At 52.6% G+C, this 16,964-nt stretch overlaps 2 protein-coding genes across 3 annotated transcripts in view; one reads left to right on the plus strand and one right to left on the minus strand.

Annotated features, from left to right (window-relative positions):
• Positions 1–10,287, plus strand: part of LOC110284322 (mesothelin-like protein) — a 12,556-nt gene extending 2,269 nt beyond the window's left edge. Inside the window, exons 4-16 of the mRNA XM_021150038.1 lie at positions 868–988; positions 4,652–4,737; positions 4,916–5,042; positions 5,119–5,309; positions 5,666–5,756; positions 5,959–6,100; positions 6,450–6,637; positions 6,709–6,864; positions 6,950–7,077; positions 8,003–8,133; positions 8,252–8,346; positions 8,728–8,977; positions 9,848–10,287. Coding sequence (XP_021005697.1) covers positions 868–988; positions 4,652–4,737; positions 4,916–5,042; positions 5,119–5,309; positions 5,666–5,756; positions 5,959–6,100; positions 6,450–6,637; positions 6,709–6,864; positions 6,950–7,077; positions 8,003–8,133; positions 8,252–8,346; positions 8,728–8,977; positions 9,848–10,035 — 1,894 coding nt within the window. The 3' untranslated portion in view covers positions 10,036–10,287. The remainder of the gene's footprint in view (positions 1–867; positions 989–4,651; positions 4,738–4,915; positions 5,043–5,118; positions 5,310–5,665; positions 5,757–5,958; positions 6,101–6,449; positions 6,638–6,708; positions 6,865–6,949; positions 7,078–8,002; positions 8,134–8,251; positions 8,347–8,727; positions 8,978–9,847) is intronic.
• A 287-nt stretch (positions 10,288–10,574) lies between these two features.
• On the minus strand, positions 10,575–16,518 carry LOC110283922 (mesothelin). Of its 2 annotated transcripts, none has more exons than XM_021149464.2 (16): positions 16,272–16,518; positions 15,908–15,951; positions 15,508–15,554; positions 15,072–15,192; positions 14,414–14,499; positions 14,005–14,134; positions 13,721–13,914; positions 13,403–13,493; positions 13,225–13,324; positions 12,809–12,987; positions 12,232–12,387; positions 12,004–12,146; positions 11,799–11,926; positions 11,419–11,513; positions 10,864–11,050; positions 10,575–10,792 (listed from the first exon to the last, which is right to left on the minus strand). In XM_021149464.2, the coding sequence occupies exons 1-16, from the start codon at positions 16,357–16,359 to the stop codon at positions 10,704–10,706; spliced, it is 1,878 nt and encodes a 625-aa protein (XP_021005123.1). In that variant the 5' UTR covers positions 16,360–16,518; the 3' UTR covers positions 10,575–10,703. The 2 variants fall into 2 exon arrangements, with proteins under 2 accessions (XP_021005123.1, XP_029327290.1); XM_029471430.1 differs by having other exon boundaries at positions 10,592–10,792; positions 15,072–15,204; positions 16,272–16,473.
• Between the last annotated feature and the right edge of the window lie 446 nt (positions 16,519–16,964).

Consider the following 16,964-nt stretch of genomic DNA (forward strand, 5'->3'; position numbering starts at 1 on the left):
CCTGGTCTACAAAGTGAGTGCCAGGACAGCCAGGGCTATACAGAGAAACCCTGTCTCGAAAAACCTAAAAAAAAAAAAAAAAAAAAAAAAAAGAAGAAGCCTCAACCATCAGGGACTTACGACCTCAGCCAGTAGTATCTCCAGGCTCTTGAAGCACTTACCTGCCAGGCTTTGAGTGCGACCCTCTGTGAAGCCAGGCTCCCTTGGAGCTTTTGGCCGTCAGCCCGCACTGCTTGTACCAGGACCAGGACCTTCAAGGCCATCGCTATTCCCTACATTTTAGCTTAGTCATCTTCTTCTGTCCAAGGCTCTTCAGCCTGAGCTTGTCTTTTCCCCATGTCTTGGGAATCACGTTCATCAATGGGCCAGTCGTCAGGCAGGACCAGGCTCCCAAGTAGGTCTAGCCAAGCCTAAGTTAGCATCAGAGACAGCCTCCCACCAGTAGGTGTATGTTGTATAACACCCCGAGAATCGTCCAGAAGATGACCTCACCCGTGATCATCCAGCATGTGACCCTGTACCTTTCAGCAGCCATCAGGACTGGTCCAAGCCTGAGCCAAAGCCAGCTGAGCCTGAACCCCAGAGTGAGGGCAGGACCCATGTTAAAGCCCCATCCGGCTGAGAACCTGGCCCTAACAAGGTCCTCTAGGATGGATGGGGGAAGGAGGGAAGGAAGGAGAGAGCAAGAGAGGGAGCAAGGGAAAAGGGGAAGGACATTTTGTCTGTAACGGGTACTCCCTGCCTCTTACTCCCCAATGGTGGAGACAGCCGAGTGGTCTTAGTCCCCTTTGCAGTAGCCAAACCCTCCCTTGCCTTTCTTCATGGATCTTTCCCTTCGGACTCACATGGCCTCCTCCTTCTGCACAGGAACAACACCTCCCTCCTGCAAAACTTCTGGTGCTTGCCAGCCAGCCAGCTGCCCCGCGAACAGCTCTCCAGTTTAATCAGAAGCCTGGCTTCACAGAGGGTCGCACTCAAAGCCTGGCAGGTAAGTGCTTCAAGGGCCGAAAAGAGCACAGGTATCGCGGGTAACGACCAGGATACAGGAGAGTGCACAGGTGGAGGGCCAGTTTTGCTAGGGCTTTCGGGGCTGGCACACAGCTTCCCTGAAGCAGAGGGCTGCCTCCAAGTCACCCTGCCAACCTCAGGACCACCTAGAATGTGACTCTTTGGTAGCCCTACTGTCTGTCCCTTCTGAGGGGACTCTTCTGCTATGAGATGATCCATGAGCACCCACATCGGTGTTTCCAGCATGTTCCAGCAAGTCTGTATACAGGGTGCTTTGACCTCAGCTTGAAATGATAAAGGTGTTGTCCACGGCCTCAGGCCACTCCCAGGGCTCATCTAGGATGTGATGCCTCCTTGGGGTGTTCCAGCACCAGGACTCATCTTTCAGCCCATTGGCCTCTCTCCCAACTGGGGCTGCAAGAGACTAGACCGAGGCCGGCTGAGCCTACTTGGCCAACTTAACCATCATCTGCCCAAGTTAAGAGAAGGAAAGAGCTGGACAGTCTGGCATAGGCCTTTAACTTCAGCCTTTAAAGACTGAATAGAGGACTGTCTCAACGGTGTAGAGAGATCCTTTGTAAAAACAAAACAAAACAAACAACCTTTAATGAGTGTGCACCTAACCTCAAATGGTCCAGATACACATTGCACAGTCAGATAGACTGGAAAGAGAAACTGGTAAATTCATTGTGATAGCCAGCACTATCGGCTAGCCAGCAGGACAGAACCGGTATGGCAGAGGAATCAAGAATACAGAGGAGCTCATTCAGAAGTTCAACCGCTGGAGCCAGTGTGTGTGGACAGCTTTACCGCACAACAAGAACACAGGCTTCTTACCAAGACGAACGCATCACTGGCTCCGAGATCCACCTTCAATCCTTGCAAAGAAAGCATCCAGTATCTGCTCTCGGAGCACAGTGAACTTGAACAAGAAATCAATGGCAGAAAGTGGATGGAGAACTCTCAGACACTTGGAAATTGAACAACACACTCTTTTGGTTTTTCGAGACAGGGTTTCTCTGTGTAACCCTGACTGTCCTGGCACTCACTCTATAGACTAGGCTGACCTTGAACTCACAGAAATTTACCTGCCTTTGCCTCCCAAGTGCTGGAATTAAAGGCGTGCACCATCACCACCTGGCTGAACAATACACTCTTTAAAATAGATTTATTTTTATATGTATGGCTGTTTGCTGTCGTGTGTGTATGTATGCACGTCATATGCATGCCCGGTGCCTCCAGAGCTCAGAAGAGGGTGTGAGATGCCTCAGAACTGAAGTTATGGATGGTTGTGAGCCACCATGTTGGTGCTGGAAATTGAACCCAGTTCCTCTGGAAGTGCAGCCGGTGCTCTTAACTACTGAGCCATCTCTCCAGCCCATGAACAAAACTTGCAAGATTTTATTTCTGGAGGTGAGGTCTCATGTATTCCAGTCTGGTCTTGAACTCACCGCATAGCCAAGGATGGCCTTAACTCTTTTTCTTTTAAAGATTTTTTTTAAAGTATATGTATGTTTTTCTGCATATATGTCTGTGTACATGTATGTATGCAGCACTGGAGAGGGCCAGAAGAGAGTGTTGGATTCCCTGGAACTGGACTTACAGACAGTTGTCAGCCATCAGGTGAGGGCTGTGAAGCAAAGTTCTCCGCAGGAGCAGTTAAGGAAAACCTTAACCACTTACCCATCTCTCCAGCCCTGAACTTAAACTCGTGAAGTTAAAAACCTTCCAAGTGCTTGGATTCCAGGTGGGCACTACCATGGCTGGCATCAGGACAGTTGTGGGAAAGTTTTAAGCTAAATGAAAATTAAAAATGCAGCCTGCCATGCTGGTCTATGCTGGGATCCCAGCAGTCTGAAGACCGACACAAGAGGACAGTGAGTTTGAACCTGAGCTACGGAGCAGGGCCTTGTCTGGAAGAAAGAAAACTTATCCACACCAATGTAGTGCAGCAGGAGCGATGGCGGACTACAGTTTTGAATTCGTGTGCTAGAAAAGAGAAAGATGCAAGTCTTGTTTTTGTTGTTGGTGGTGGTGGTGGTTTTTTTTTCGAGAAAGGGTTTCTCTGTATAGCTCTGGCTGTCCTGGAACTCACTTTGTAAACCAGGCTGGCCACGAACTCAGAAATCTGCCTGCCTCTGCCTCCCAAGTGCTGGGATTAAAGGTGTGTGCCACCATGCCTGGCTAAGATGCAGGTGGGCTCAGCTGGTAAAGGGTTTTGTCACTAGCCTAACAAACTGATTTTGGCCCCAGAATCCAGATGATGGAAAGAGAGAATCATCTACCACATGCTGTCCTCCACACACATGCCACACACATGCCATAGCATGTATGCAACCCCACACACATGCCATAGCATGTACACAACCCCACACACATGCCATAGCATGGACGCAACCCCACTACCACAGGGGGAAGAAAGTGCCAAAAGAAAAATATCTGGACAGTGTAGTTTTCTATCAGAAAACCAGGGGAAAATGAGAGAGAGAAATCTAAAAGAAGAGAGAGCTAGATGAAAAACCAGAGGCAAACATGAACAAAGTCGGCAGGACATCAACACCAGAAGCTGCTCCCGAGGAACGGTGAAGCGCCCCGAGCCTGGCTGCTGGCGAGTGCGGAGACACAAAGTGGAAACAAGGACGCCTTTGCTGCACATTCCTTGACAAAGGGGTGGTAAAGAATGTCCAACCAGCGGGGCATGGTGGCACACGCCTTTAATCCCAGCACTTGGGAGGCAGAGGCAGTCCGATTTCTGAGTTTGAGGCCAGCCTGGTCTATAGAGTTCCAGGACAACCAGGGCTACAAAGAAAAACCCTGTCTCAAAAAAAAAAAAAAAAAAAAAAAAAAAAAAAAAAGAATGTCCAACCATATGCAGGTACGACAGATTAGAGGGAATGAACCTGTTCATGGAAAGGCAGAATCTGCCATTACCCACTCGTGTGGGCGGGGAACATGGCGACGTCTCACCACACTAGACATGATGTATTCCTGGCCTCTCAGGACTCAGGAGAATCGTGAGCTCAAGGTTAGACAGGCTACATAGTGAAACCCCTATAAAGGAAAGAAAAGAAGGGAGGGAGGGAGGGAGAGAAGGAGAGAGGGAGGGAGGAAGGGAGGGGGGAGGGACAGATGGAGGTGAGCACTTTGTAGGCAAAGCTTTAACCATCTGTGGGGCCGCTCGCCTCGGGTGAATGTTAGAACTTACACACAGTTGAACAGCTGCAGCTCAAATTTAAACATCTCTGGATTTTTTTTTTTTTTTAATTTTGAGACAGGGTCTCTACATAATCTTGGTTGCTCTTGAACTCACTTTGTAGACCAGGCTGGCTTCCAACTCACAAAGATCCCCCTGTGTCTGTATCTAGAGTGCTGGGATCAGAGGCATGGAACACCACACCCGCTCATCTCTGACTTCTCACTTCAGTTCGTCCATTTGCTTCTCAGGATTGTCTGTCTCGGGCCTTGGTTTTTCTACCTGCCTTTCTCTACTCTGTGCTACTGCAGTTTTCTCTCATGCATGTCTCCAGTTCCTTCTTAAAGCATGCCTTCTGCTGAGGGGGGTAGGGGCGGAGCAGTGTCCCACAAGGGCCGGTCCACACTGGACAGACAGTAACCTGCTGCTTGCCCTCTACCCCCTGCTCAGCTCAGCTGCTTGGCCAACCTCGCTGCACAGCTGGGCCTCCAGGATGACTTCGAGTTCCACCCACCCAGCCTTCTACTTTTCTATGAGTGAGTGCCCCTGCCATCAGAAGGGAGGTTTGAACCCAGGACCTCGGTGACAGTCCCCTTATGTGCCTGCCAGTGGTGGTTGGGCTGCCACCTCTGGTCTTGGGCCACCCTGGAGACACTGGGAAGGCTGGTGGGAGGCCCAGTCCTGCCTCCCTGACACCTCTCCACTTCTCCTTAGTCTGAGCCAGGTGGGGGACACTAACTGCCGGGCCTTCATTCACCATGCTGCCCAAGGGGACACAGAACTGCTCACCAACTTGCCCAACCAGAGAGTTGCCCTGCAGCGCACAGCCTTGGCCTGTCTGGTAGGTTCCTCGGGTGGGGGTAGTTAGAGCAGTGAGGCCCAGTTACCTGGTCAGCACTGACCTACTGTCTCAGCAGGGCGGACCCCACCTACAGCTCAGTGCTTCAGACCTGTGGCTTCTTGGGGTCCTGGTGTGTGACATGGAGGCAGCACAAATTGTGACTGCAGACCCCAGTGTGCTGAAGAACCTGCTTCGCTGCCCAAGGCTTACTGTCATGCAGACTGCGGCCCTTAACACCCTGCTGGCCAGTGGGAAGACGCAAATAGGGTGGGTGGGGGTTCCGGGGATGAGGCTTGGGGTGGGGGGATCCAGGGAGGCTAGAGGGCATCAGATAAGATGCGAGAGGCTTGAGGTTTGAACCCAGGACAGCAGTGATGCCTCCCTGAAGTCTTACTATTCTTTAAATTCTAACCCCAGCCTCAGCCCCACTATGATGTTGCAGATTGAAGCAGTGAGGTACAGGTGTAAGGGTGCTGTACAACCTCGGGTTTGTAGCAAGATAAACCCCCAAAAACTGTGTGGGCACTGGCCAGAAATTAAGAGCCTATGAATATTCTTCCAGCCTGCTTAGAAGAGGGGGTAGCATATTAGACTCCAACACAGTATCCTTTCCCATACACCAGGCCTCCTGGCTCCTGGAACCTGCAGGGGCTACAGGCCCTTGGACTTCTGGCCACTTACATCAGCCCCGACCTGTGGGAGAAGGTGCAGGAGGTAGGAAGGTGCTTGGAGTGGGACTGGCTGTGGGTACCACCAATCCATCCATGACCATGCATGCCACACAGTACTCTGAACCTTGAATGGTTCAGAGTACCCTGGGTACTCCAATCACACAGCACATAGGGCCTGAGGGGCAGAGGAAGGGGCTAGGTTGACCCCTCCTATGACTGAGAATAGACACACTTGCCTCTACCAGGCTGTGGGCTTGGACTTCTTCCGCAGTGTGGTGGCTGCTTGCCGGGCAGGCCAACTGAGCAGGCACGATGCCAGACGCTTCGTTGACAACTTCCTAGAGTCCAAGGCCACTTCAGTGTCCTCAAGGCCCAAGCGGCGCACAGGTCAGTGTTACTGCTGTATACTAGGAACTCTATGCCTCCACCAGTCTGGATTCCTAATCTTGACCCAGTCTGAGCCAAGCTCTTGGCTAGAGACCTTTAAGGCTAGAGAGCCTTTAATCCCAGCACTCGGGAGGCAGAGGCAGATGGATTTCTGAGTTCAAGGCCAGCCTGGTCTACAAAGTGAGTTCCAGGACAGCCAGGGCTATACAGAGAAACCCTGTCTCGAAAAACCAAAAAAAAAAGTGAAGAAGATCAAAGTCAGGGCCAGGGTTACAGATAGAGTCCCAAGGCCAGCAAGCTGTCATCTCAGACCTTCGCCTGCCAGACTGCTCATCGGCACACCTTGCAGGGAGATCCTGTGTCCGTGGCAACATCACAGCAGCCACCCTGCACGATGACCTCTTCCTGGTGCACTATGACTGCACCCAGCTGGAATCCTGCCTAGGCACACGCGTGCTCAGGGCCAACCTGGACCCCTTGCTCCAACACCCGCTGCCTGCAGAGTGCCAGCGCGTTGTCAAAGCCAAACTTACTCAGGTGTGTGGCTGGTCTGTGCGGGGTGGAGGCTGGAGGGCTCAGCTCCAACTGAAACTGCCTACCTGCCTCAGATCTACCCACATGGCATCCCTGAGGACCAGCTGCACCTCATCCCCTCGCTGGTCTACCTCTACTCCCTCGCTGAAATAGGCCAGTGGAACATCACATCCGGGGACACAGTGATAATCCTGCTGGCCTCAGATGCGGCTCTGGACAACCAGACGGAGGTGAGGGTGATAGGGCTGGCAACGGGGCAGCGGGAGCCGGCTGGTCTGCTTTGCCCAGCCCCACTGAGCCTGGCCCCACCTCCAGGCAGTTCTACAGAGGTTCTTGGACCACAACGGCAAGGTCACTGGAGCTCTTCTGGTGGCCATCGGGGGTTCCCGTCTCTGCTGGATGAGCCTCAAGCAGCTTCAGTTTATTCAGCCCTCAGAGTTCCGGTGAGCCTCCCAGTCAGCCGCCTTCCCAACCCGAAGCCCCAGGGGAAGCTGACCGTGGGGAGAGAGGGTGGAATGGTCTAAGCCTCGCCACCAGAGGTCCAGTGGACCGCCATAAGAGAATGTCACAAGTGGCAAGGGAGATGGCTCAGCCTGTAGAGTGCTTGCAGCACACACATAAGGGCCTGAATTCAGATCTCCAACATCCAACAAAAGCTGGAGATAACCACCACACCTTTGATGCAGGCACTGGGAAAACAGGAGGAGGAAGACCTGCTTGCCATCTGACCAGTCTAGCTGAAATGATGAACCCAGTCGGTATCCCAAATAATAATTGGTACTGAGGAACACACCTGAAGTGAAAACTCTGGGCTACACGCACACACACGCACACACACACACACACACACACAATCAGAAAGGTGCTTGCCACCAAGTCTCACAGCCTGAATTCGATCCCTGGGTCCCACACTGTGAAGGCAAGTACTGACCTCACACATGTACCGTGGTGAGCACACACACAGAGATAATATTTTAAAAATTTTAAAAAGCATAAAATGAAAGAAGCATTACAAACTGAGTGACTAAATTCTCTAGGCCTTCCAGAAGTGCAAAGTCAAGATGTCTGCAGGGCCAGGCCCCTCTGAACCTCACAGAAAGCCTGCCTTGCTCTCCCGTGTGTCTCTGTGTCCTACAGACACCAGGAGGTGGGTTTAGGGCCAACCTAGGACCTTCATCTTCTACTCTGATTTCATCGGCAAAGAAATACATTATTTCCAAATACAGCCACTGGGGTATCCAGTGGTTTTAAATTTGGTGGAGTTATACAGAGGGCAAGAAGAAATCAGCACTTTAAAGGATGGGGGATACGCTCAGTGGTCCCATCAGGAGCTTTCAAGCCTGCTCATCTGCCTCGTCCCACTCCTAGGCTAGCCGGAGCTCCAGACATCTCTCCCTGCCCCCAGAGTCGGAAGGATGCGCTCTTCATCAAGGCTCGTGAGGCCTTTAGGAACACCAGTAATGTGGGAGAATATTACTACTTAATCCGCCCCTACCTCGGTGAGCTCTGCACCGTGCCTCCTCTCCCCTTCTGCCTCTCCTTGATTACCCTACCTTTATCCTGTGTCACCCCCCAAACAGGCCCTCTGCCTCCTTGGCTCTCACCCACTCCCTCTAGGTGGTGCCCCTTTGGAGGAACTTCAATACCTGGCACAGGCCAACATCTCCATGGACATTGACACGTTCACCAACCTCAACCCCCTGACACTGAAGGTGGGCCCAGGGGCTACCTCTGTTTTGTTTTGTTTCGTTGAGATGTGGTCTTACTCCATAACCCAGGCTGATCTGGACCTGACAACCCTGCCCCTTTGTCTGAGTGCATTGTGTGTATATCAGGAATCTCAGTACTCAAGACAAAGAGGCAGGAGGACTGTGAGGTCGACAGACAGAGTGGAGTTGGTCAAGCTGGAAACCCCAGGTCTTAGATGCATATGTTCCAAAGCTAGAGGAGTGCGGATGGCATTTGGCCTCTGCCCCACAGTGCCCATCCTGCTCAGTGCTGGGAGCAGCACTGACCATGCTGGGTCCTTTACAAGGGAAGGTATCCCCATAGATCCTCACACCTCCTTCCCAAACCTCTGGCTTCATTTGCAGAGCATGGGTGTGGACAGTGTGAGGAATCTGCTGGGCCAGAACCTGGGAGATCTGCGGAAGGCCCGCAACCACCCAAATGTCATCCTGTGGATGCACAGCCACAACATGACAGACCTGTCTGATATGGGCCTATACACCAGCCCCACACTGGCCTATGTGACCAACAGGCCCCCCAACACTGCCTACCCACCATCCAGTTTGATCCACGACTTGGATCCTCCAGGCAATGATGGTGTTTCACACACCTCAGGTATGGTCCACACCCCTTGGTCCCATCCTTTGCAGACCCCTGGCTGTCCCTACCTTTCATTTGCCTCATGGGAACTATCATGTGTCACAAGTGACACAGGTCATTGGCTAATGAACCATCTATGGTGAAACAATTTCCTTGTCCAAAAGCTATCAAACCAAGACCAAGTCTGGTGGTCCAAGGTTATAATCCCAGCTATTCAGGAGACTGAGGCAGGAGGATTGCAAGTAGTTCAAGACCTGCCCTGAGCAGCAGAGCAAGTTTAAGGCTAACCTGGGAAACTTGGAGATAGCCCGCCTCAAAAATTTATATATAGGAGCTGGAAAGATGGCTTAGTAGTTAAGAGTACTGACTGCTCTTCCAGAGGTCATGAGTTCAATTCTCAGCAACCACATGGTGGCTCACAACCATGTGTAATGGGATCTGATGCCCTCTTCTATCATACAGGCATACATGCAAATAGAGCACTCATATATATAAATAACCAAAAAAAGTTTTAAATTATATACGTATATTGTATGTATGTGTATTATATGTGTGTATATACATATGTATAAAAAATATATGTATTGTATACGTGTGCACACACACACACACCCACATCAGTGGATGTAGCTCAGTTGAAAAAAATTTGCCTAGCCAAGTGCAAGGGCCCAGGTTCAATCCTCAGATTTAACAAAAACAAAACAAATGCCTCCCATAACCCAAACCACAAAAAGGGCCCAGGCTGAGACCAGAAAAGCAGTCATGGATGGGCTCTGCCACTGACCCTCCTAGCTGTCACCACCACGAAGGGGAGGATGCACAGAAGGGCCTCTGTGGGCATCTTCCAATCAAGACTAATGGGTCCCTTTCTCTTTCCACCTGCAGGAAGTCCTCCAGTTCATCTGGGGTACCTGTCACTTGCAGTGGCTCTGCCTTCCAGCCTTCTGTGGCTGCTACTGTGTCAGTTACCTTCGGGACAAATGGCCACTACTCACAGAACACTAGGGCCAATGGTACTGGCCCAAGGCAGTCGAACCCCTGAACATCAGATTCCAGAGAAACGGAGCTGCTAGATGGGACAGGACACCTGCCTAGGCTGAAGTACATGTTCCCCAACCCCAGGGGACCTGCTGCTATGTCCCTATCCTAGGAGGCTGGCTCTGACTCCCAGGATCTGAGCCCATTCTGCCCAACTAAAAGGACAAATTGGTAGGAGGAGACAGAGTCCAGATCTTCTGGCCTATTCCAAGACAGGTGGGACTCCGTGTTACTTGAATGTCACTTGCCCTCGCTGGCAGATCTGAATAAAGCACAAGGCCATTGCACAAAGTGTCTCTGCTAGAGCCTTGTTGAGAACAGTCCTTTTAGCAGGGCCTAGACTGTGGTGGCCTCTCACACCCTCAGCTGGAGTCTCAGGATTTCCACTACTCTGGGCAATGTCAGCAACCACACTAGGAAGGCCTTGAATAGCTACCGCCTGCCTGGGGGTGTGTGTGTCCATATTTCATTTCTCTTTCTAAGATAGTGGGAAGGATGAATATGGGAGCTGTATTTATGTGATCACAAGAAACTCAAAAGTCATCCTCTTGTCTTAGGAACACTACAGGACATCTCAAGGGGGCATATGCCACTGTTTATTGAGTTCAAGAGTCCTCAAACTTTGGCAATGACCCCTGGTACCCCCTCCTGGTCAAGAGGGCCCCAGTAGAGCTGGGACCAGGAGCCTTGCAGGGTGGTGGTCTCAGCTCAGTCTTAAAGCTGGGAGCAGAGCTGGAATCCATACTGATACAAATCCTGGCCCAAGGAGTGAGGCTCCGCTGGAGAAGGCCTCTGCAAAGAGAGGAGGGGGACTCAGATTCCCAACCCCACCCCTAGCTCTGCCCAAGGGCAGCCCAGCTTACCTCGGACATTGAAGTCCAGGACCAGGTAGCCATTGGGGATGCCACCCTGAAGTCCCAAACCCAGCCTGTCTAGGTCTTTCTGATGCTGCCGGAACAGCCAGTCACGGACAGGGCTTTTATCCTCCTCGGTCTTCAGGTCCACAATGTTTGGTCCCAGAAGTTTCTGTACCTCAGCTACACTCAGCCCCTGTCAGAGCACAGGGTAACCATCGGGGTCTCTAGGCCCCCAAAGGTTGGAGGGGGCCACTGGGGGTAAACCACAGCCCACAATACCTCAACTCCTATATACAAGGGGCCCTTCAGGAGGCTATATGTCTTCCAGGAGAGCCCATCCAACCTCCCTCACAAGGTCCAACCTCTCCTCAGGAAGTCCTGCCTTTTGTCTCTCCTATACCCCTGCTTCACAAGAGGCCCTCCCGAGGTTCTACCCGACAAAAGGCTCTCCATCCCACATAAGGACCCCCATCAACTCCCAAGCCCTTCTCCTCAGGAAGCCTGGCGACTCTCTAGTGCCTGTCTTGAACCCCTCCCTAGTGAGTCCCCACCTCCACTTACCACCAGGGAATCCACCTGCAGCCTCTTGAAAGTGGCTATGTCCATGCTCACATTGTGCTGGCTGAGGGCCCGCAGGTCCTTCACAGAGGCCCCACCTGAAGGTGTTGAGGCCTCAGCTTAAAGACTCATAGCACAACACAGTCCCACTCATGACTAGCACACTCAGTTTCTCAGAGATTATCTTCTTCCTAGGCAACGACCAAGCCCTTCTATGCCCAGCAACCATCTGGACCACTGGGGTCAGAAGGGGTTGAAGAGTCATCGGTGTCAGATCCCACATATGCCCAGGGAAGAGGCAGGGGGAGGGTAGGACTTAGCATATGACTATAGTGGCCGCAGTGTCCCTGTGGTGACCGCCCCTCGTGTGTGCCTTGACTCACCCAGGAATGTCTTGATTTTCTCAAAGTATTCTAGGCCGCTCACATTCTGGAAGGCTGAGCAGGCCTTCTGGTAGAGGAGACCCAGATGCCTCTGGCTGCACTTGTCCAGGTCTTGGGGCCCAACCAGCCTGGGGGACATTGTAGGACATGGTGGGGATTAGAAAGCTCTGAATATCCACTCGGCCCTGCAGATCCCTGAACTCACCACATGACACTGGAGGGTACCGAGTGCAGATCCTGGGGGCTGAAGTCACATAGATAGCTTAACGGGATGTCGCCCAGGGCTTTTACTATATCCTCGTCCAGCTGGCCTCCTCCCCGAAGATAGCAGGCGACCAAGGCAATCGCCTGTGGGAAGAAGCCATTAAGGCGCCTTGGGGCAAGAAGAGATGCATCTCTCACCAGGCCGCATGCCCCATGGGGTAGATGTTACCTGGGCATTCATCTTTTGTCCTTTGCTGACTTTGAGCAGAGTTTTCACTGTGTCTGGTGAGGTCACATTCCATTGGTGGATGTCTTCAGGGCTAACATACCTGAAGAAGTGACCCAGCTGCTGGATCAGGGACTCAGGATAGCCTTGTGGATAGGTCTATGGAAGAAGGGACTGTGAGGGCAAGAGTAACTTCCTGAAGCCCTAGTCCTATCCAGGCACCTGGGAGCCCATTAAGAATCACCTTGTCCAAAGCCGGGCGTGGTGGCGCACGCCTTTAATCCCAGCACTCGGGAGGCAGAGGCAGGNGGATTTCTGAGTTCGAGGCCAGCCTGGTCTACAAAGTGAGTTCCAGGACAGCCAGGGCTATCCAGAGAAACCCTGTCTCGAAAAAACAAAAAAGAATCACCTTGTCCAGCCGGGCAGTGGTGGTGCACGCCTTTAATCCCAGCACTCGGGAGGCAGAGGCAGGCAGAGTTCTGAGTTCGAGGGCAGCCTGGTCTACAAAGTGAGTTCCAGGACAGCCAGGACTACACAGAGAAACCCTGTCTCGAAAAACAAACGACAAAAAAAGAATCACCTTGTCCAGTTTGTGCTTGAAGATACTGAGCTGCTCATAGGTGAAGGGAATCTCGTTCACAAGGTCCATTTGTCTGGCCAGCATGGTGCCATCTACACAAGCCTCCAGCTCCCAATTCTCGTAGAAGATGAGGTCTTCATCCACCTTGTAGGGCTCCTTCCCTGGAGGGCAGGCTTTCTCTGCAGGGGTAGACAAGAGTCAGAGGCTCCTCCCACACCTGCCGTGACACAATGGCCTCAGTTTACCCACTGACAAGATGGAGGCAATCCTATTCACCCTGTGAAGTTATGACTGCCCAAGCTGAGGAGACAGGAAGGACCACTGGTAGGAACCAAATGAAACTCTACAGTGCTAGACCCCTCATCCCTACTGTCCCATCTCGGTGTGCTACCCAATAGACATGGCTCTGGGCTCACGTTCTGCATCCCGTCGGAACCTTGGGTGTATGACAGTCAGCTTAGACCCCAGCCTGGAGGGGTCTCTGGAGATTTGTTGCAGCCATTCAGCTATGACATCCTGAGGATGGAGCATAGTGGGTTGAGTCTCAAGGCCCAGCAGCCTCAAAGCCAGGCTGGGTAGCAGGCAGGACCTTACCTTGGGGATGCTCTGGACGATGGACTCATCCAACACTGCTACCAAGCTCTGCAGGGCATCCAGGGTAGAGACTGACCACTTCGACGGGGGGCTGTCCAGAAACAAGGACATGGCTCAGAGACCAAGAATGTGGCCCCAGGTAGACATCGGGAGACAGAAACTGGAACAGACAAATGCCTCTGCTGAGGGGTCAGGAGTGCAGCCTCCCAGGGAACAAGACCTGGCAGAATACTGCAGGGGAGACCTGGCCCTAGGAAAGCCAATCTGGCTGTGGATAGCCTCACATGTCACTGCCTACAGGCTGCCATTCCTACTCACCCGTATGGGGTTCTTCCACTCCTCAGAACCTCCCTGACTGCCTTTTCCTGGCTCTGGTCCAGGGGTCCTTGGCATCCTGCCAGCCAGGGGAGGAGAACTTCGGAAGATCTGGCCACAAATTTCCCAGGCAGGTCACAGGCCAGGCCTCCGAGAGCCCGCACATCTGCCTCACTCACTTGAAATCCATACACGCCCTGTGCACACAGCCAGCATCAGCGCCTCAGGGGAACAACCATGCCCCCTCTGTGCTGTCTCTACCTCTAGTAGATGGTACCATTCCAGACCTGGCACTTCAGAGCCTCCATCAGCAGCCTCTGGCGCTCCAGAGATCTCCGTGGGAGTACATCCACATTGGCTTTAGAGATGAGGGAGAAGAAGTGGGCACAAGCCTGTTGTCCTGGAAGCATGGCTGGGCTGTGGAGACAGGGGTATGCTGGTTCCTGTGTAAGTGTACAGACACACAGACACAGACACAGACATAGACACAGACACAGACATACAGACATACAGACACACACACAGATACACACAGACAGAAACACACAAGACAGACAGACAAACACACACACACACACACACACATATGATACTCCACTAAGTACCTCCCTGACAAAGCCACCTAGTCACTGGACATTGTAGCCCAGGGCTAGACAAAGTGGGGGGATGAGACCAAGTTCCCAGCTTGAGGCCTACTTGAGGAAGAGCAGCAGGTCCAGTGGAAGAGCGTCCAGTTCCTCGTTGGTGAGGTGCCTAGGAAGGCGACGTGCCAGACAGCGCAGCTGCCGGGAGACCAGGACATGCAGCTCAGAATGTTCTGGGCCATAGCAGCTCTCAAGGATGGCCTGGGGCACCCCAGTTCTAATTCCACCCTACATGCCACCGGCTGAACCCTGGCTCTGTTCATAGACTGTGGCACGAAAATCCCACTGCCTCAATAGTCAGGGACAGGTCTGTCTTGATCTTGAATCCATATAAGCTAGTCACACTGGCCTCCCTCTCCCCATCCTGAGTCATGCCACCATTGGCCATATTTTGAGGACCCCGAGCCTTGAAAGACAATGAATGCAAGGTCTCCAGAAGAGGGACAGCAAGATCAGCTCAGACTTGGGATAGCAGGGCCCAGAAGAAAGGCATTCAGACCCCAGGGAGCTAAGCCCCCAGGAGATACACACACCTAGTACTCAGTTAGGCAGCAAGAGGGGCTCTGAGGGGAGCCACCAGCCAGGACCAGACCCTGAGTTGGCATGAGGGTGAGCAGTGGTATTCTAGAAAATAGTCACCAACCTCCTAGCCACCATGTATCTCCCTCAAACCATCATAGTATAGGTGGGGACCATAGTGGGGGACTGACCTGATGTCCCCGGAGTATAATGTTCTTCTGTCTTACAGCCATAGCCAGCCCCTTGGCTTGTTCCATGCTCAGGTCAGATACCTCCTCACATGTGAGGCCAAGAAAGAGGCCTGTGGGGAGACTGGGGACAGGGCTGGGGTCTGAATCCAACACTGTCCCTTTGGAAGTGCCTGCCTGACTGCCTGCCTGCCCGCCCAGAGCACCCTTCCTTCATAACCCTGGGCTTCTCATGACCCTCTTTGGGACAAGTGACAACCTGGGGGACAAGGTACTTGGGCCCTGGGACATAGACCTTCCCCTAACTCTGAGCCAGCCAGGTCAGGAAGGAATGGGTAGAGATCAGACAAGAGACAGAGAATTTGGGAACCTGGATGTCTGGCACTTGTTCACTCAGCCCACAAGGGCTCCTGAGCGCCCCCAAAGCTGCTGAACCCACCTGGCAAAGTCAGCGGCACCATTCACAGCATGGAGGAGTGTGGCCTCCTAAGGGAACAAAGTCTGACTGACATTTCCCAAGCAGATAGGTGCTTCTTTACCTCAGAGCTTGGTCTCAACTGTCTGAGAGTAAGTAACTGTCTAACTGTCTGAGTCTGGCTACCTCTGGGGCCTGGGACTTAACACCCAAGGGCTCCACTGTCTCCAACTCAGCTCCTTTCAGGGCCCAGCTACATCCTGGATTCTGCCTCTCTCTGGGATCAGCAACTCTCTGCCCACAGCCCTCTTTGAAAAGTGACACTAAGGGACGGTATATATTCATGTGTAAAGTACAGAAAACATCACCCCATAGCCCCAAGACTAGAATAGAAAATCCTTCTGTTTCCCCCAGAGGACCTCACCTGGCTTGTCTTTGTAGTCTGGGTCTGCAGACATGGTATCCACCCTGTTAGCCAGAGGGTACAAAGCTAAAAGAGAGGCTAGGGCAAAACTGGGCTGCTCTCTGGTCCCAGCCCTCTGCAGAGCCCACTGGGTGTAGAGAGAGCTAAGGTCTCTCACCCCATTGTGTCATAGCTTATGCTCTGTAGGCCTAGGGATCATTCCTGCTTGGAGTGTCCCCAATTTCCAGGCCTTTCATTGTTCTCAGTCCTAACCCTCCTGGAACGCAGGCCACCTAACAATGACCCAAGGAGAAAGCAAGGTCCCAATTCATAAAGGCCTAGGTTCCCTTACCACTTCCTGGAGATCAGCCCACCCCATACTCACCAAGACTAAGGAGAAGCAGTAGGAAGCTTAGGCTGCAGATGGGACTTCCACAGGACCCCAGCAGGGGTCGAGCTGTTGGCAAGGCCATGGTCTGTGAATAACAATGACTCTGAGGTCCCCACCTGTCCCACCCCTCAACCCACACCACTGTTTGGAGACAACGAAGGGGCTTTTGGGCCTGGGAAAGCAGCTGTCCAACTTCTGTGAGCACCTGCAGTAGTGTCTACTAGGCAGACTCTCCACACTGACCGCTTGCCAGGCCCGCCCCTAGGAGAACCAGCCCTCCTATAGGGAGGGGCACTGGGTCTGAGTCAGTGGGGCGCCTCTGCTATGAGGCCCAGTAGACAGCTGAGTTCACCCTCCAGCCTCACAGGGCAGGGCAGAACTAGAAGCATAGGACAAAGAGACAGGGCTATCTCCTGCTTAGGTTGTTATGGGTTTGCCGTTTGTACCAGGAGCACTGAGTGGTTCAGGCTGGGAATTACGCAGGATCACCCTTGGGCCTGAGGCATGGGACTAGAGGTATCTGTGACTTGCACAAACACATGGCTGACCATGCTGTAGAGGTGGGTGATGTCTCTTCCATAGATCAGTCCCTTTGGGTGACATGGCTTCTATGAGAGCTTTTCAAGCTCTGGCATGATCAGGATAGCAGGTAAATAAATGGGTACCAGACAATCCAGTGTCCCCTCT

Source organism: Mus caroli, chromosome 17 (genome assembly GCF_900094665.2).
Source record: "Mus caroli chromosome 17, CAROLI_EIJ_v1.1, whole genome shotgun sequence".
Classification (NCBI taxonomy): Eukaryota; Metazoa; Chordata; class Mammalia; order Rodentia; family Muridae; genus Mus; species Mus caroli.

Coding starts and splice junctions, on each gene's coding strand:
- LOC110283922 (XM_029471430.1), bottom strand. CDS start 16,359: ATGGCCTTGCCAACAGCTCGACCCCTGCTGGGGTCCTGTGGAAGTCCC. Junction 14,500..15,071: donor TTATACTCCGGGGACATCAG/GTCAGTCCCCCA, acceptor GTCTCCCGGCAG/CTGCGCTGTCTGGCACGTCG. Junction 13,494..13,720: donor AGTGGAAGAACCCCATACGG/GTGAGTAGGAAT, acceptor GTTTCTGGACAG/CCCCCCGTCGAAGTGGTCAG.